The following is a 21,415-nucleotide window of genomic DNA, read 5'->3' as shown; positions in this document are numbered from 1 at the left end:
TCTTTTCACACATCATGGAAGATCAACTTGATTCTTCTTATATTTGAATCATTGCTATAGTAGCCTCTTTTATGCATGACTTTGAATTGTGTACACTAGTTGATGATGAGAAATCGCATCAATAATTTTGTGCAAAAGGGAGGGCACATGCATATCTCTCATTAACAATCTCTTACAACTCCTAAGAATGGATCGTGGTAGATGGCACTGAAAGGTCCTAAACAACCTCTTTACTATACAAAACGTAGCCAATTCATCTTCAAAGGTAGCACACCACAACTTGAGCAAGATATAACTCCTAAACCTTGATTAATTATAATTGAAAACCCTATTGTTGCTCAACGAATACATGACTATGCTCTTTTGTTATACACCACATAAAAAAAAAAAGCCCATCTAGGAAGGAAACAATCACAAAAATGTCTATATTGTATAAAAAGTGTAACACCCTCAAGTATGCTCTAAGGGCATTATTGTCCTTTTTAAAGTTTAAAATAGAATTTGAATCGAATTTGGCTTAAATCAGACATGGAGTATTTGTTTTGGTCTAACTTACACTTATAAACCCAAAGAATGCATGCTTCTATGTCGTGTGCCACACAGGGTAGGCCATGCGAGCTACCACATTGGTGAAAGGAAAGATGTACGCATGTACATCAAGAGATATACTATGCACATCGTAAAATTAAAAGAGTCATAAAAAAAATTCCTAAAGGAGGAGGACTTTAGGAATATATATATCATGTTTCCTTGTCCAAAACCCTAGTTTGCACCCTTGATTTGAGAAAGAGAGAAATGTGAGGGTTTTTTTTTTTACTGTAAAGATATGTTTGGAATCATCATTGGCGAGCGACTCAAGTGAGGGAGAAACACTGAGGGACAAAATTCTTGCGAGAGAAAAGTACTCCAAATCTTACTCGTTTGGCATCTAAGTTAGTAAAGAGCGATCTCTTTAAATTTTGGATTCAAGAATAAGGTTTCTTAACTGGTTATTTAATGTCTTGATTGAATGTGTGATACTTGATGGATGTATAAGTTGAGGAATCTTGTGATATTGATTCTTGAACTACGTAATTAAAAAATAAATAGGAACCAGTGGTATTGTATGGGACTTCAATAGTGCTTTTTGTTGTGCTTGTAATTGTTTAGATTGGATGACATAGGAAAGAACGTAAAAAATTTGACCAAGAATGCCTAAAATTTTGTTCTAGGATGTCATGTATGATTGAGACTTAAAGAGTTATCGGTGCACATGGTTTGAAATAATATATATAGATGTACACCCATGCGTCCATTTCTTGAAACTTAAATTTTCTGACAAACGAACTTGCAATTAAGCATACATAACCATTCGTAGGTTCAAACGAGATTTATAATGTCATGTATGTCTGTACACTAAACAGGTTCAGTCGTGCATGATAGAATTTAGATAATGCCTTAGGTTTCCAAGGAAGAAGAAAGAGGACTAGTAACCCTAAGATGCATGAGTATACACTCATAAGAGTCACGCTCGTGCATGAGTGAATGTTGATGTATACTTGTGACTTCATAGGCATGACCATATGTCTATTAAACAAGGTACATTCATACACGTGAGAGGGTATGTCTGTACCTGAATAAGAATTGACATGTATGCTTAGGGAAAAGCCTTAAGAGTGATCGTACATCCCTTGATAGAGTGCACCTATACCTGGCTAGGTGTACACTAGTACATTGAAGAAAAAGTATGGTCATGACTTGGTTATGTACAGGTTGTACATTAAGGTAAATTTGATTAATATTAATGATTCTTGAATAAAGTTTAAGGCCTATTGAGTTGTTGAGATATGTCTAAGAATACATGAATGGACACTTAGATATCATTGAAAAACCCTGGTAGAGATTAAAAAATCTAGAGTGAAGTCCAAGAGAGTTATGAGTGTTTATGTATTAACAGGAATTCGAGTAATCTAGTGAGATTTAAGATAAGAGGATACCTACAAGACATAGATGATAAGATTATAGGCTCAAGGCCTTACTCTTCTTGCGATAGGGTATTTCTAGCACGAAGCCTAGGTGATAAGTGTATAAGGTGCATTTTATATTTGACATATGAAATGACACATGCCTTCACCAGACGTCTGGGACATCAATATACATTGTTTGATATTAATCATACAAAATGGCACAACCATTGGAGATTGAGCACTGGGTGTCAAAATATTCGGATAAGTATTCAAGATGTTGGGGAAACATTTGAAATTATCACAAAGAGATTGGGAATGAAACACTTACATGATTTATGGTTATTATTGTTGTTATGTGCAAGGTGCTGAGAGATCACTTACTTATTCAGTATGTTTCACTCATCATGTTTTTTTTTTTTTTTTTTGTAGTTTTGTAGGTAAGTTTATAGAACCAGTGAATCAGCTAGAGACGTTGCATGAGATGAGGGGCATTTTAGACCTTGGCTACTTTATATGTGTATTTTGAGTTGTATTTAAGTTACGCACCATTATTATAATGTATAGATTTCAGAAACATGGATTTCTGCATTTGAATCATTGAATATTTGTGGATTTTGATTTTAATGAATTGCATATTCTCAGTAAGTGGGAAAATATTTATCACCATATATTTATGACAATGGTTGTGTGTGTTTTGGAGAGTTTTAAATTAACACGTCTCTTTGAGTGCATATTTTAGGTAAGAGTGTGTATCTAGAGAGATGTGCTACATTCATTTTTACATGGAACAAGTAGTGATGGCAGATGTGATGAAGCAAGTTGGCAAGGTAGAGCTTGCATGAGGTCACTTTGTCATTTTCTTGTTGTTTTTGTTCTTGGTTATGTTCTTATATTATTTAACAAACAATATATGTCATGTGATATTGCTACATACGTAGGATTGTTTCCTTTAATAAAGGACATTTTTTTATGTTTTTCGCTTATGTATGTATTGATTAGTGAGAAGTTTTAATTCTCATGAGTTTTATTAAGTTTTTTCATGCTTAAATAGCTAAGTGAAGTAGCATTTCTCTTTGGAGGGCAAGTATTACATTAATTGGCCATATTATCTCTAACTATTTAACTTTCAGGGAATTATTATATTAGACATTATCATAGTTAGATGCTATCTAATCGAATCCAACAATTGAAATCATACTAAAATAGTGCAACCTTAACGGGTTCAAAATGAATCAAACCCAAAAAGGGGCAATGAGGAGATTTCACACTTCTTTGAGTGCATTTTTTGACCAAATTGTACTAGTCTTAGTACAATCTAATGATTTTGTCTCATAATTTATTTATTTATTTATTTTTTAAATTTTGGAAGGAGAAATGATGTTTATGCTTTTTGATTATTGAGTTTTTCTAAAAAAGTCAGGTTTTGGGTAGAAATTTGTAGTTTAGGAATTCAATGTTTGAGAACATTGGTTTTGCTAAACATTGGGTGTGAAATTGTAATTTACACTAAGAATATATTGAAAATTGGCATTCTAACGTATATTAGATAAAACTTAGTAAATTACTATTGTCTACTCAAAGTTTGGGAAAATCACATATGTTAACCCTTAAATTCTTAAATTACAAATTTCAATTAAAACCTAATTTTATTTGAAAAAAACTAATCTGAAAATTTTGGAAAAAAAAAATATCAGTGTGAGATCATTAGATCATATGAGAAAGGTGTCATCTGGTCAAGATCACAACAAGACAAGTGTGATCTAGTAATATGACACCTCTATGTGTGAATCAAGTATAATTGCTCAATTTCAAGTATGATGTACGCCAAATCATACCTTGAAAGGTGCAAACTAGCTTAAATCATCCCTATTCGATGCAACTTTGACAACTTTGGACAATGGAATTGCATCTTGTTGAGTGAGATTTAAGCCAAATCTCACTTGAAAAAGTTGCTATTTGATGGAAATCACACCTTTTTAGCTTTAATCATACCTAGAAAAGGATTTATTCTAGGCACCATGATCCCACCAAACATGCAATTTCAATAATCACATCGCATTGTTACTAGTAGATGCAATATGAATAACACTTAGAGAGGTACGATTCATAATCACACAAATCGGGGTTCTATATGATAAGATCTTATATTAGCTATAATTCTAGTCATTTGATTACACCAGATGACGACCAAAATCACAACATAAATGTGTGATCTAGTTGGACCTAACAAGTTCGCACATTTATTGGTGTGATCTGACATATGATATCTTTTCGGTGTGATTTCAATCAATAAATTTGATCAAATCTTTAGTTCTTGCTTTTAGGGATAATTCAATAATTTTCAATAGTGAAGTAAGTAGATGTAATATAATAATTTACTTTTTTGAGATTTTATCAAGGCCATTTTCCGTTAACATAGTTAATTTTAGGATAAATTTTGTTGTTTAGAAATTCGAATAATGAAAAGTTGGTGTTTTCCCAAAGTAATTATCCTTGGAGTAAATTAACATTCACAGGTTCCTTGCCGTATGGCATAATTATATAAATTGTTATCCGAATTTCATAAAAACTCAACTTATCTAAAATTAATAAAGGAATAATTATAATCATATTGAATAAACTTAATATACAAAAATTCAAATATATTAAAATATTATCTACTTTAAATACAATTATCCATTAATATTTTACTTTTAGTCTTTGTAATGCGAAAAATATTTAATAGGTTTTCTTTTTTATAATCAAAGACTCTGTTTGTATTTGTTGGACAGGTAAACCCAAAACATAATGATCGAACCCACTAGATAAATCAAGATTTTACAAGCATAACCACTATGTTAGGTAAATCAGACTTGAACCCAAACTTTCACATTGGAGGTTCTAATGCTCTACCAATTTTATTAACCTCGTCAAAATATTTAATAGTTTCTTACAAAACATACATACATTCATACATACATATATATATATATATATAATAGTTTTAAGAAGGAAAATATTTTGCTAATGTTATATTAGCAATATTCACCGGTCATAAACTTCCTTTCTATCACATTTCCTGTAATATTTCCACTGTACGTATGTAATATATCCTATGCATTTCATCTTGGTTTGTTAATTTGTTTAGTTTCATGTTTATTATATGATCTTCATCCTTCCGTGGCAGGCTTGGATCTCTCCATGGGATTATTGCTTAGTATTCGAATCTTTTAAATTGATTCATGAATATTAATAATAAATCATCCACTATAGTTAAGAACTAATCTTGTGTTCTCGATGGCCCCTTATTCTTCTCTATCCTCTCCAATTTGTAGTTGGCTTTTTGCTTCTTCCATGCCTCCAAAAAGGCACAAGAAGCTTCTTTCAAGATCAAGATGCAGCAACAATGGTTTTTCCAGTAAGTGTTTTTATAGATTAAAAAGTCCTAATATTGTAGAATAATGTAATAGATCTGACACTTCTGGGACATTCTATAGAGTGGTCGATAAGGACTATTATACTGTATGGTTTTAGGCAAAACTATAGCTGTTTCTTCGCAACATGAGGACAAACTCAAGACAGAGAAGCTGCAGAGAAAAGTTACAGTGACTGGTATGGGTGTGGTTACACCAGTTGGTCATGATCCGGATGTGTTTTACAGTAACCTTCTTGAAGGTGTTAGTGGCATAAGCGAGATAGAAGGCTTTGAATGTTCTAAGTTTCCCACTGTATGTTCTTCAGTTTTTTCAATTTCAATATCATACCTTTGTTTACAGTTTACATTTTGACAATCATATATTTCTTGATCTTACAGAGAATTGCTGGAGAGATCAAATCTCTCTCAACAGATGGTTGGGTATCTCCAAAACATGCTAAGAGAGCAGACAAATTCATGCTTTATATTCTCACTGCTGGCAAGAAAGCCCTGGCAGATGGTGGAATTACTGAGCAAGTCAATCGAGAGTTTGATAAAATTAAATGCGGGGTTCTGATCGGCTCTGCATTGGGAGGCATGAAAGTAAATGACATCCTTTGACGTTATTTGCATATCTGTTCAATAAAATCTTGTAAAACGTAACAAGATTTGATTATGTAGATGATGCTTTTGAACAGACTTATTATGAAGGAGTAGAAGCATTGACGATTTCGTATAAGAAAGTGAACCCTTTTGCTTTGCTTTATTCAACAACCAATTTAGGTTCTGCTGTTTTAGCAATGGACTTGGTAAGTTAGATATCTGAGTTCAATTCAACAACCAATTTTTGCAAACTTAACTTCTTACAAGCTTCAAAATTTCAGGGATGGATGGGCCCAAACTATTCAATCTCTTCAGCTTGTGCAACAGGCAACTCTTGTATACTCAATGCAGCACATCACATAATCAAGGGTGACGCAGTAAGCAGCTCGCTTTCATCTCATCTTGTCATTAATTAGTTAGAACTTCGATTCATTTTTTTTTGGTGCCAACTCTTTTGCATGAGATTAAATCCTGGCTCGTGACAAATTTCAGGACATCATGCTTTGCGGGGGTTCTGATGCAGCAATTATTCCTGCAGGTATGTATATCATAATGCTTTCAAATGATGCAGCAATTAGCATTCTTTATTTATTTATTTTTTTCTTCTAGTGCATGAACTTGTCATGTTTAGTTTCTTGATTACTGGAGCTGCAGGCTTAGCAGGTTTTGTGGCCAGCAGAGCTCTTTCAAAGAGAAATAATGATCCTACTAAAGCTTCACGCCCCTGGGATGCTGTAATTCTTCCATGAGCCTGTTCTTTTCTTCTTTTCTATATAATGTTGGGTTATTATAAATTAAAAATGTCTCTTGTATGGACGTATGCGTTTTTTAAAATAAGAAAGCTTCCTTATTAAGCACCAACTAACATTAAAAATATATATATATTTTTGATGTTTAAGAGCAATCATATTCTGATTAAGTTTCAGATAACATTTTGAAACTGAACAGGATCGTGATGGATTGGTTATGGGAGAAGGAGCTGGAGTTTTGCTTTTAGAAGAGATGGAACATGCCAAGGTGAACTTCTGTGAATCATTTCTGTACTTGAAAAAGGGCTTTCCCTATCATAAGGTCATGAATTTACTCTCAATAAAATGACAGAGAAGAGGTGCAAAAATATATGCAGAGTTTGTGGGTGGAAGCTTCAGTTCTGATGCTTACAACATCGCTGAGCCTCATCCTGATGGTCAGTTAACAGATTTACTCAAGTTCCTGAACCCGTAAAACAGTTTTCGCCTAATATTTCTTTGTACGTAAATTCAGGGATGGGTATAGTTTCCTGCATAGAGAAGGCCTTGGCACAATATGGGGTTGCAAGAGAAGATGTAAACTACATAAATGCGCATGCTTCATCAACACCAGTGGGTGATCTGATAGAATACCAAGCTTTAATGCAATGTTTTGGACAGAATCCAGAGGTAAAATAACAGCAGCACAGTCACTTGTCGTATGTTTCACTTTATTTACATGTTGACATGCTTTATTTGACGCCAAAACATGTAGCTAAAAATGAACTCCACAAAATCCATGATTGGTCACCTTCTGGGAGCTTCAGGTGCTGTGGAGGCAGTTGCCACAGTCATGGTAATCAAAAAGCTGTTTTCGGTAATAAATTAATTCTACATGTTGTGGATGTTCTGAATTGGCTTTTCTTTCTCAATGCAGGCAATAAGGACAGGATGGCTACATCCAAACCTCAATCTGGAAAATCCAGACAAATTTGTGGTATGCTCCCTATATTTGAACTTATAATTAAGTTACATGCTTTAAGAGGATCTTAAATGACTATTTGAAAAATTCAGGACAGAAAAGTACTTGTTGGCTGCAAGAAGGAATGTTTGGACATTAAAGTTGCATTGTCGAACTCATTCGGATTTGGTGGACACAACTCATCCATCTTATTTGCACCTTACAAACAAAATTGATGCGTAAACTCATTGCATATGTACAAAGTCGATTGAGCATATTTTCAGCTCTGTAATCTCTTAGCTGGTGGATTTTGTTTCAATGTTAAATAATCCACCTCATAATTTCCATTAACTATTCATTCTACGCTTCTCTTTTTCCCCTTTTCCTTCACAAATGTGTAATGGTATTTCATCTGTTTAGACCCAAAAAAACCACAGCCTTCCATAGTTAATAAATTGCAATTACCAAGTCAAAAGCAAGAGATATTGAGAATTCGTTGAAATGATAGCTGACCTAATTGGGGCCAACCATCAACTAGTGTAAAAAGCATTAGAAATTAACTATGCTACTCTTGGCCAGCCCATTCCTCCCAAATATGAGGAATGGGTTTGGGATTTCCCTTAACTTTTCTTAAGTAGACGGTGGAACTTTTGTTGAGGGGTGCCTTCAAAGCTCTACCATTAGTTGTTAATCAACTAGTGAAAGCTTAAAAAAACAAATAATCGAACATTGAACAAAAGAAATAATATAAAATAATTAATGATGACTTAAATTCAATAAAAAAAATGATTTCGTTTCGTTTTACTTAAATGATAGTTTGAATTTGTAATTTAATTCAGTTCAAATAAAAAATAATTTAGCTCGAGTTTGTTTAATATAAAAAATAATGTGATCTGAGTTTATCGAACCAAAACTAAAGATAACTCAAGTTTAACTTGAATAAAACATGGTTTGATTTGGTTCAACAAAACACCTTACATATTAATCAATATATATACAATTCTATGTCGTCTAAAACTCATATTTTAACTTAAAACCCACATTTAATCCTTTACACATTAATCAATATATATGCAAAAACTATTTTACCTTTAAAATATACATGTGGGAGTTATATAGTAATTATCGAAAACAACCATCATAATCCAATGAGAAAGTCTAGAAAGAGAGAACCAAGAGATAGAGATTTTGAGAAGTGAATCACATCACACTATAATTAATTTTGCATTGGTTAAATAAGAATATCTTCGCATTGAGCCACGGAATAACATTTTTTTCCCTTTATTTGAAATTTTCTGAATTACAATTTAGGTGGGAAAATGTTAATAAAACTAATTACGTATGGAAAAGTGTTTTTGCATCAAACCTTGTCTAGGAAAATGTCAATTACTCTTGTAATAATAACCCTTGGACAGTTTTGTGCCATCACAAATTACGTAAACTATTATTTCATAAAATAAAATATAAATACCTATGTTGAAGTCTAAAAATAAATAACTTTATTTGATCTAACAACATAAAGTATCTCAATCAATCTATCATGTTGACATCTAAATTTTATAATCTACTTTTTCACCTTTAATATGCTATATTTATTATCCAAACAAATTAAAGGATTTAACAAAACACTAAAACGAAATAGAGTATAGATTTTAAATAATACAACTTTTGTCATGTATCCCCATATATCATCCTCAATTAGAGGTGTCAATAGGTCGAACCGAGCTCAAAGCCCAAACAATAATGGGCTTTCAAACCGAACAAGCCCGTTAATACATAAAGGCCGTAGACCTAACCCATATAATAATGGGCCTTAATCAGGTCGGGCCAAACTTTAAATGGTTGGTCCAACCCATTTAATCAATATTTTAGAAAAGATTTACTTAAAATTTTTTAAACACACATTATTTTTCAATTATTAAAACCGAGGACAATACTCTAAATATTTTATTTATAATCTCTCACTTATAGCAAAGGAATACCGTGGTTATGTGATGAAAAATATTATAAATTGATAACATATTATAAATTAATTAATTAATATACTGTATAAATTACAAAACATAAATAAATATATACTATGATAATATTCAAATTGATTGAACTCATTTGATACTTGATCCATTTATAATTTTTTGTAATGATAAAATAAAAATAAAAATAAAGTTATAAACACAAAAAATTATTATTTGTGAATTTAGATATTTTCTGAAAGAGAGTTGATGAGAGAAAATGAGATTAAAAATATAATAAAATAATTGATTGAGAGATTTATAAATGAAAGTAAAAATGACGAAAAATTGAATGGGTTTATATGGAAAAAAATAAATTTTAAAAAATAATTAAGGAGGCCAAGGCCTCTACCACAAGGCAGAAGCAAAAAAAGAAAAATTTATTTTTATTTTAAAATAGTATTGGGCCGGTCGGCCAGCTCATGTGCTTAATATTAAAGCTTAAGGCTTGGCCTAATAAACCCATGGGCTTAGCCCGACATGCTATAGTATTAGGTCAAGTCTTCTCGTATTGTGTTTTTTTCGTGTTTTGTATTAGGCCTCCATTCAACTTGGCCCAATTGACATGTTTGTCCTAAACTCTTGGTAAATAACTCCATCTAACGGATTATTAAAAAAATATATATATTTAAGAAAAAAAAGATAAAAGGAAATAAGAAGAATTGAATATTGATGTTGTATTTAAGTTAGTGTTTTACTTTATGATAATAGGAAGAAGAACAATGTGAAGAGAAGTAAGTGTTTGGAAAGAGTCATTTTTGTTTTGAGGGAAAACTGTGAGTCCTTTTCAATAAAATTATTGTCCTACTCTGCACGCATTAATATATAGTGATGAAAATAATATCTATGAAATTATCAATAAATTTATCTGTATCAATTTTAGGTAAATATATACATATCTATATGTATTATCACATTATTAGTTAATTTTAAATTAAAAATAAATTAATATTCAATCATATGTATATAATATACATATATATATATAATTATATACACAAAATAAGTATATATAATATTACTAAAAAATTATAATAATAAATCAAATGTACGATAATTTGGTTTTTATTTTATAAATATTTTATTTTTACCAAGTACAATCATTTGATTATGCCATGTATATAGAATAATGTTATACATATCTACTTTTTGATACATAAATAATATATATATATATATATATATATATATATATATATATATATATATATATATATATATATATGTCATCATATGATTGATTATTACTTTATTCTTAATTCAAAATTACTAAATTACTTGATAACACATATCTTTAAACGAACGATTATAATCTATATGTGTTTGTGAAGGGTTTAGGTCTAAATCAAGGTTAATATATAATGATGATGAAAGTATATATATATATATATGATATGTACTTGGTTTAAACTCTAAATCAAGTACAATCATTACTTGATTGTTACATAAATAAATAAACAAAATTTGCATTACGTATGCGAAGCATGTCATTTCTTTAGTGGTCTATATGTGTTTGTGAAGGGTCTAAGTCTTCTTTATTAAGACCACTTCTTTGTGAAGCAAGCATTTTATCCAATCTTTTAATGTTTATTTTAAATTTCTCAAATAACATATTTGAACTAGACACTTTCTTTTTCAATCTTTCTTACTCTTCTTTAATGCATGTTAATTCTTTTAAGCATAATTCTTTTAAGCATGATTCTTTTTCATTTGTGACAACATCATAGTTCTTTACTAAAGAATCATGATCATACACAAGTATATCATGTTCCTTTTTAATGCAAACTAATTGTTTCTTTAATGATTTTGTTTGCATATACTCATATTCATTCATCAAAGATTCAAATGCATCTTGTAATTCAATGAATATGAGTTTGGATCATTTACCTCATCTTTCAAGTCACTTTTGGTTATGAAGCATATGTTGGTTTTCTCTTCCTCTAACTCACTTCCATTACTCGAGTTATCACTTCCACTCCATGTAGCAACAAGATTTTTCTTTTTGAATCTTTTTCCTTTTTCTCCTTCTTCTTCCTTCTTAAAGGGCAATCTTAGTGAATGTGCCTCGGTTTCTTGCACTCGTAGTATATTATATTATTATTGCCCTTTTCGCCATCTTCCTTCCCTCTTTTAACCAACCTTTTTCCTTTAAACTTATTGAACCTTGATAAGAACTTACTAAATTTTCTTGCAAGAAGGCTTGCATCATCTTTATCCATAGAAGAGTTTCCTTCCGATTTCTTCTCATCACTAACCTTCAGGGAAATATCCTTATTTGCCTTGTCTTCCATGTTTTTTTTTTTTTTGGCTTTCTTTTCATCTCATAAATGAGAAGACTTCTTATAAGTTCATATACACCCATCTTAGTTAAGTCCTTTGACTCTTCAATAATGGTCACCTTCATGGTCCATGAGTCATGCAAGGATCTTAATATTTTCTTAACTAATTTTACAGTTTTGAACTTCTTCCCTAATCATTTGAGATCATTAACAAGATTGGAGAATTTCTTGTACATATTCATAATGCTCTTTTTGGACTTCATTTAAAATAACCTGTATTCATGGAATAGAACTCAATCTTGAATTCTTTAACTTGGCTTGTTCTTTCATGTGTTGTTTGGAGGATGGTCCAAACTTCTTTAGTTGAATCACAAGCTAACACATGACTGAACTATCTAGCATTCAAAGCACAAAATAAGATGTCGATAGCTTTGGCATTTAAACTCATCATCTTTTCATCTTCTTCATTGTAGTCCATTTCATCTTTAAGTTGATTAGTTCTAAGATCCATTGGTATTAAATCACCATATTCAATTATTCTCCATAGTTTGTAATCAATGGACTTAACATGCATTCTTATTCTAAATTTTCTTTAAGTATAATTTGTGCCACTAAATAGAAAAGGTCTAGTTATGCATTGTCCTTTGGCAAAAACCAAAGTTTATGAACTATCCATTTAAAATGATTGTTTGACTCTAAAATTATTAGATTTTGAAAATACTAGAGCTCAAGCTTTAATACTAATTGAAAAACCTTTGTAAAATGGATAAATGAACCTAGATAGGGGTGCATAAGTTTTTTAAAAAATTAATGCACATAAACAAAATACACAATAAATTAATAACTAAATGCTCAAATAAGAGAGTAAAGTTTAGAGAGTCTTAGTTTAGAGTGGTTCAGAGTTTTTTTTTATAGGCCTCTTATGTCCACTTCTTTAAGAAAACTGCTTTGGAGTTCTACTGTTAATTTGAAATTCTTTACACTTAGTTTTAACGTGATTTTGCTCACAAATAATAGTTGATATGGGATTTCACCTACAAGGTTTTGAGTATAGTTTTTAAGTGTATAATTGTCTCTCAAAGGCTAAAAATAAAATTTAAGTACACCAACATCTCTCAAGGATAGGAGTATGAGCTTAGTAAGAGAAATTATATAAGAGCAATGAAAAGAATTGGCTTAGGATTATCACAATAGTTTTTAGCCCTTCTTCACTTGAAACTTGCTCAATTTGTAGGAAAAATATGGCTTTAGTCGTAATAGTGTCGTTGGAATTGAGATTATAATCGTTGACACTTGAAAGAGATATTTTTCTCTGAAAACTACACGTGAACAGTCTAGAATTCTCTTTGGAACAGTCGATATGCCAATTTTGGTTTAAGGTCAACCTCGGTTAGGAGTTTTCAACCATCGACTTTAAATGCTCTCACCACCTGGTATCGAGTGGTATGCTTCTATGTATTGATTGTTCATCCCTTTTATCTTTTTATCTCTAGAATTACAAAACCATGAACAAGATGCAAAGCGACTTAGTGAGCGACCTTCATGCCTAGTAAAATTTTCATTATGAAAGCTCACTTTGTTTGCTTGGCTCTTGAGTTTGACCGTGTTGACTTGATGAGAAAGAGTCTTGTACTGAACATCCTTCTCGTTCCATGCATACAATAGGTACTAAACGAACAATTCAAAATTAGTATCAGTCGTTCTAGTCCAATTGGAATTGTTTCAAAAATCTAGAAGCATTACCAACCTCATGAATGAGTGATGAATGACTTGGCTATCGATTGAAAATTTGTCTTGTACAAATCGTTCATCCTTAACTACCAATCATTCCTCATTTCATTCCTACATTTTTCACATTTTATCCAATTTGCAATGCTTTAACACATTTATAGACTCGTTAACAATTTTAACTTATATTTTCATGTTCATTAAAATATCTAAGATTCCAACATAATGGAAGGGACATTATTAGATAATATTATTAATAATTGACTGAAAATATTATAGAATATGGATATCCTCTTGAATCGTGGTTTAATTTTTTTTTACTAAAATACAATCTAATTACATGAATGGATAATGTTAATTACAGTACAAGTTTTCAAATTTTGTGATGAGAGGGCATCTTTCAATGGAGGAACTTACCGCAAAAAGTCTTTCAATGAAGGAATATGTAAACAATCAAATAACTTAAATGTCCTAGATTTTTCTTTTTTAAAGTCAATTAATTTTGTAAACTCTAAATTTATAAAATTTAAACAATAACCAAAAAAGCCAAAACTAATTTTTTAGGAAAATGAAAAAACACTAAAAGAAAATTGAATGAATGAAAAATAAAAAAAAAGTCTAAGGAAAATAATACTAGTTTTTCTTTTTCTTTTTAATTTTCATAACTCTTTTTTTTTTCATTTTAATTTTTGATAACTTATTTTATAAAAAGAATATACTTTTTTTTCAGTTTTTCTTTTAATTATTAGTGTGTTTTTCTTAATTTTGTTCATTACTTGGTTTTGTATAAACAAATAATTTGATTTTTAGCATATTTTTCTAGATAACTTTTTGTAAATCTAATATAAATCATCGCCTTAATAAATTCATCAAACATATTATCCTTGCCAAAAAAAAAAAATTATATCTTATATGTACTCGTATTACAAAGATTTAAATACGTAAAAAAAATAGATAAATACCACAAAAAACTATTTTAAGTCATCTTATTTCTTTTCTTTTCTTTTTTGCTCTTTTCAAGATAATTTTTTCAATTTTTTTAGATTTGGCGAAACATACCTATAATTTTTTTTTTTTTTTGAGTTTATCAAGACCCTTTTTATAAATAATAATACCGGAAGGGAAAAGATAAACCATAGATATATGCAAAGTTATTATAAAATCTTTATTTTATTAATGAACTAGAATAATATTATCAACCGAAAATATTATTCTCGAACAAGTTTCACATGAAGTAATGACTATAAAGATTTAAAATGAACAACAACACTTATTTTGACTGAAGCATTTACCGGTTTGTCCTCGGCCAAATATTCCAATGCATACTCGAGTGCATAAAGGATCAGTGCAAACCTTTCTTGTGATAATACCAATAGGGCAATCTTGTGCCTTCACAAATAATGTAGCTGTCATTTCATAAAATAAAATATAATTATTTAGATATATTAAAACAAAAAATAAATAAATTTATTCAATTTAACAGTATAAAACATCTCAATCAATCTCTCTCATAGACATTTAATTTTTAATAATAAAATAATACACACAATTTTATTAATAAACAATAGCATTTCTGTATATGTAATACTACTCAATTATATTTTACAATGTTTAGGACTTATCCTTATACGTCAATTTAAACACTTGGTAGATAACTCTATTGAATAGATTATCAACAGAAAAAGAAGAACAAAAAATAAAAGAAACAATTAGGAAGACTTGACTATTGATGTGATAGGCAGAAGAGTGTTTTACCACATGAGAATAGAAAAAAGAAAAATACGAGAAGAAGAATGTGTTTTGAAACAGCCATATTTATTTTGATGTAATAGTTAGAAGAAGAGTCTTTTACTATACAGTCATAATTTCTATATATATATATATATACCCCACCACACACATATGGAAATCTAATTACTATACAATTTTATATATACCACTTTAATTTTATTACCATACGGTAATATATATATATGTATAGAAATTATAATTTATAACTGTATAATACTTTAATTTCCATATATATATATATATATATATATATATATATATATATATATATATATATATATATATATATTATAACCATATAGGAATTTGATTTCCATATTTAGATAGTAATTTCTATATATATATATAGCACTTTAATTATATATATATATATATATGTATGTATGTATGCATGTATGTATTGTTACAATTACTATATATACACACACACACATGTATGTATTATTTTGATGATATCATTATATTAGAATGATTATTTATAGGGTTAGCATGTTGGAATACCTTGTTAAAATAAATAAGATCGATTTTTATTTGCAATTGAGATTATCGACTTTGGATAGATTCCTCGCCATATTTAAAAGTTATATATATATCTTCATAACAAAATTCTTCATTCGACCTGTACTCAAAATCTTTGTGTTTCTTTGCACTTATAAAAGTTTTTGTGTATATATTAATCGATTCATTTGTGAATTAATTAAAACATTTCCTCCAATTCTTGCTCTCAAAATTACATAAAAAATCGATGAATATGTGAATTCAAATAAATTCATAATATTATTAGTTTTGTGAAAACAAAGTTTTTATTTTTAGCATATTTTTATGGATATTTTTATGTAAATCTAGTATAAATCACCTCAATAAATTCATCAAATATATTATCCTTACCTAAAAATAATATTATATCTTATGTGTAGTTGTGTGATCAGTACTTAACAACATGAAAGAAATAGATAGATATTACAAGAATTATTGTAAATTTATTGAAATTTTTTATGTTAGGCATATAGTTATAATATTATTTTTTTTGAGTTTATCACGACTCTTTTATAAATAACAATAATGGAAGGTAAAATATACATAATATATATATACATAACTATCATGAAATCTTTAATATATGGATTAATTAGAATAATATTATCAACCAAAACTATTATCCGTGAACAACTACACTTATTTTCACTGAAGCGTTTATCAATTTTTTCTAGACCACATGTTTCAATGCATAATTAAGTGCATAAAAGATATGCACAAATATTTTTTATAATACAATAAAACTATGTGTAACTATTTTTGGTATATAATTTGTGTACACAGATGAGGTGTTATCATATGATTTGATGTTTCTTTATCATATGATGATACATGTTTTAAAATCACCTAATTACATGATGACACATCACTGTGTATATAAATTGTATACCAAAAATAGATATACATAACATTGCTCTTTGTAATAATAGCAACAAGACAATTTTGTGCGTCCACAAATAATGTAGTTATCATTTCATAAAATGAAATATAATTATCCATATATATTAAAAGCAATAAATAAATAAATTTATTTGATTTAACAATATAATAAATCTCAATCAATTTCTCTCATGAACATCTAATTTTTAACAATAAAACAATAGATACAACTCTGTACATAAATAATGGCATGTCCTTATATGATTAAATGTTATTTTATTTCTAATTTAAAAGTAAATAATCACAGGGTTACATACTATTGTTTGTGTATAAAATTATATCTATTATTTACACACATTGTACCACTCAGTTTTTAATATATATTTTTCTTCTCTAATATGCTAAATATGATACAAAAAAATTGGATTAAGGTTATGACTTTTGACACAAAAAAATTTTTCGGTTAGGTTTGGGTTAACCCTAAAAAAATCGGGTTATGTTCGGGTTACACGAAACCAACTCAAATTGATCCAAACTAATCTGAAAATCAATAATACTATTATTGAATTATTATTATTATTATTATTATTATTATTATTATTATTATTATTATTAGTAACATTGTTATTGAAAATTGATACTCGAACCAACCCAATGTAGTGAAACACTTGTTTGCACTAGAAATTGGTTGTTTGGTCAAATTTGTAACATTACTACTTATAATTTATTTATTATTATTTCAAATATGAATTATATATTTATTTTTCATAATTTTTCTCTATATTGGTTCAAAAGATAATAACTTTAATCTGAATGAGCTCACTAAGGATATTATTAACATTGACATAAACAAAAAAAAACATTCAATAAAGACAATGCTCTAATACTCCCTTCTATTAGGAATTTTCTAGTCGAAACTTAATTTTAGTTTTTTATTAAAAATTATAATAGTTACTTTAAATTAACTTTTAAATGGTTTTACTCCTTGAAATATGTACAGGTTAATTAGATGTCTACTTGGAGGACCTAGTCTTAAGCCTTTTGATAGAAATTTATCATTTTTTACTAAGGACATTCATTTTAATATAATAATTCTTTTTGTTAGACTTATAAAAAATTATTTATAATTTATTTGTTTTTTCATTGATGTGTTATGAGCACTGCTAATTTGAATTTATTATGTTTTGTAGGTCATATTCATATATTTATTAGTAGTTTTAATATTTATGATAATAACATGCATCATATGTGTTACACTTACAGATAAGCCTAAGGGCATTTTGGTCTTTTCTTTTATTTATTTGAGATTAATGATGAGTTTCTAGCGGGATGTATGCTCATGTATGTTGGTATACATGATCGTGTATCGTTAACAAAAATTGAATTTGAAATGAGATAAGGATTGCGACAAAATTGAAAAAAACCTTAGTTGGGTGGCACCACATACGCTCATGTAACGTATTCGACAGGCAAAATAAAAGGAGTGTTTAACCAAATGGTTGCTTTATTTTTTCACCACAAGTTGCACGAATCAAAAAGAGAGGAGAGAGTTGAGTGCCTTAAGACACTTGAGAGAAGCTATAGACCATCGAAAAAGGCACAGCTATGCGAAGACCTTGGTTGAACATTAGAGGACAAGTAAGTATAGTGACTATTTGGTTTAAATCCCTTAACAATCATGCTATGAGATGGTTGCAATGTGTTTGATTGTTACTCTAAACTATGGTGCTTGTAAAAACATGGTTAAACTATAGAGTATCTGAATATATGTCAATGAATGTTGAATCAAGGAGTATACAACATGTTGTATTGATTTCATTGAGATTGAGGTAGCCATGAAGATCTTATACGTGATTTGAAAAAATTACTGATTTATTGTGATTTTTGGATGAAAGAATGATATCTAGGATGATTAGAGACACTTACAATGATGATGTATGGTTGGATTGTTGGAAACATATCAAAAATATAAAAAGCAGTACGGTGCAATATCTAGGTCATGATACATGATACACCACGAGATAGCCACCCGTTGTGTGCGTAAGTGGTGTGATATGTGAAAGCATCATGCACTTGTTGTCAAGGTGCATTAGCTAAAATGTTTCATTTAATTCAGATCTACACGATAAAGGATGTGACTTTTCATTTAGTTCTTTATGTGGTCAGTGTGATACATGGTGGGGGTCATACAAGGATAGTTTTTTTAGTTAGCAGTCTTGTAACTATGCATATATGGGAAAAGAGGGACTACAACCAGTTTTTTTGTGTGACTAGGGTATCATAGTTAGCTAGCACAATAAATTGTATGACATGCGCGCAAGGCATAATAGTTAGCAGACATGTAAGGTGTCATTTGTTTTCACTACGACATCAGATATATTGAGATTAACTTAACCCTTAGTAATATTTCTGAATAACCTATGTATAGGCTTGAGGGTGTCAAATTATAACCACACCGAGATTTACTAGTGGAGCACCAATTTTAGTTATATGTTTTTTACAAGGTACCGAGAGGTTACCTATTTGTTGAGTGTTTTTCACTTATACATTCCTTTTTGGAGTTTTGCAAGTAAAAGTGAGTAACAGGGCATGCGGGGGAGCTAGTAGTCCAACCGAGTGGTTGCATGAGGGCAAGGACAAAACCATCATTTCCAATTTATTTCATATTCATTTATTCTGTCATTTCATATTATCATTGTACGGATGTTTTATGCACTATATTTTTATTTTTAGAATTGAGTTTCAAACACATGATTTATGGTTTTAATAAATAGAGGTATCTCCATTGTGTTTCTTTACACCTTTCTGCACACTTTAAATAAGCTTTCAATATCATACATTTAATTTCACTGTTTTTAATTAAGAAATCAAGTAGTGCACGTTTTTTTTGGTCATATTCTATATAGGGGTATATTCTTGGAAATGAGTGTTACATTTGGGTATTTATCCATTGGGTGTTTCTCGGCCCTCAACAAGTGTTAAATCTAAATCTCAAATCAGTTCAGCTTGTCTATGTGGACGTATAATCACCTTCAAGTCAAATCTCAGGTGTACATCCTTTAAAATAACTAAGGTACAAAAGTATCTTTTGGGTACGGGCATACCTCTTCAAAGTTTATATGCATGGTCTTCCCATGTTCCACAAGTGTACATGCAAGTAGAAGAGGAACGTATGCATGTGACTTCCAATATTGTCAAATGACTGCTTCCTACCCAAACTTTGGTGAAACAATGATCCCACCTTTTTAGTTTGAAAAGTCCATTTTCCCACTTATCCATCAAAGTATGTCAGTTTTAACAATCAAAGGAAATTTTAATCTATTTGTTCAATATATATTAGGTTTAATATCATTACACCTCTAATAATATAACCATATTACATTTCGCTCTAACTGTTTTATTATTTTCTTTTTTCATCCCCATCTTCCTTCTTTCCTAAATTAGTTGATGATCACCAGTGACAAAAAACAGTTTCTAACCAAATCACACCTACTGGTGAATTAAAGAATCATAGCTCTCATGTACAATTTTTTAATTCAGTATTCACCCAAATAAATAAAGAAATCTGTGCAAAACATTTGAGAGAAGAACAAAATTTTTAACCTAAATCATCTTTAGCATCAATTATCCTTTACCAAACTAATGAACCTGAGGTTATTGAAGACAGAAAAGCATTAAACATCCATAGAATGGAATCTAAAAAGTTAAAACTTGCAAACTCAATCATTAAAAGTATTCTCATATTTAACAGAGGGGAGAAATGAATTTTTTAAACTTAAAGGTGAGAAACTGCTATTGCATCAAAGTTTGGGTGGCAAATAGTTGTTTGGCCTCACCATATCCTTTCATAGTTAATTTTATGTTTACGGAGTTGGGTTTTGAGGGTTTTTAGTGCAAACTTTGGGTGGGAAAATAATATTCACTCTTATTATCATATTTGCAAACATTAGAATAAAATTTCACTTAATTTAATAATAATATAGAGTAAATTAATGTCCCACCCAAGGTTTGTTAAAACTGCAAGTTTCTATCCATTGAATTCTTAAACTACAAGTCCTCTCCTAAAACTTAACCATGTTAAAGGAAAAGGCTGGCAACTAATACAATATCAAAAAGTTAAATAACCATATTATCTTTGGTTGTTTAACTTTTGTTAAATTATCATATTACCTTTGATCACAGTTGCATGCAGTCTAATTAAATCCAATAGTTGAAATCACAGTAGAAAAGTGCAAGTGAATTTGACCAAATCGGACCCAAAGAGGTACAATCAGAAGAGCTTGCACCTAGTGCATTTTTGGCCAGATTTCACCATTGCCAAAGTGATCCAATAATTCTGTCTCACAATTTATTTTTTTTAAGTTTTTTTAATTTTGGAAGGGAAAATGACATTTGCGCTCTTCAATTGTTTAGTGTGTCTAAAAGAATTAGGTTTTGGGTAAAAATTTGTAGTAGAGGAATTCAATGTTTGAAAACTTATTGTTTCGATAATCACTAGATGTGAAATAGTAATTTGCACTAATAATATGTTTAAACCTAATTTCATTAGAAAAAAAA

The 21,415-nt window shown here is 29.7% G+C and overlaps 1 protein-coding gene across 2 annotated transcripts; it reads left to right on the top strand.

Annotated features, from left to right (window-relative positions):
- Nucleotides 1-5,061: 5,061 nt before the first annotated feature.
- LOC123219332 (3-oxoacyl-[acyl-carrier-protein] synthase II, chloroplastic-like) lies at nt 5,062-8,022 on the top strand. Of its 2 annotated transcripts, none has more exons than XM_044641226.1 (13): nt 5,062-5,343; nt 5,460-5,653; nt 5,740-5,943; nt 6,039-6,149; nt 6,225-6,320; nt 6,436-6,481; nt 6,598-6,677; nt 6,892-6,960; nt 7,045-7,129; nt 7,207-7,361; nt 7,447-7,527; nt 7,609-7,668; nt 7,751-8,022. In XM_044641226.1, the coding sequence occupies exons 1-13, from the start codon at nt 5,223-5,225 to the stop codon at nt 7,790-7,792; spliced, it is 1,344 nt and encodes a 447-aa protein (XP_044497161.1). In that variant the 5' UTR covers nt 5,062-5,222; the 3' UTR covers nt 7,793-8,022. The 2 variants fall into 2 exon arrangements, with proteins under 2 accessions (XP_044497161.1, XP_044497160.1); XM_044641225.1 differs by having other exon boundaries at nt 7,746-8,022.
- The last annotated feature ends 13,393 nt before the right edge of the window (nt 8,023-21,415 follow it).

Source organism: Mangifera indica, chromosome 6 (assembly GCF_011075055.1).
Source record: "Mangifera indica cultivar Alphonso chromosome 6, CATAS_Mindica_2.1, whole genome shotgun sequence".
Classification (NCBI taxonomy): domain Eukaryota; kingdom Viridiplantae; phylum Streptophyta; class Magnoliopsida; order Sapindales; family Anacardiaceae; genus Mangifera; species Mangifera indica.
This window is presented reverse-complemented; position numbering and strand designations above follow the sequence as displayed.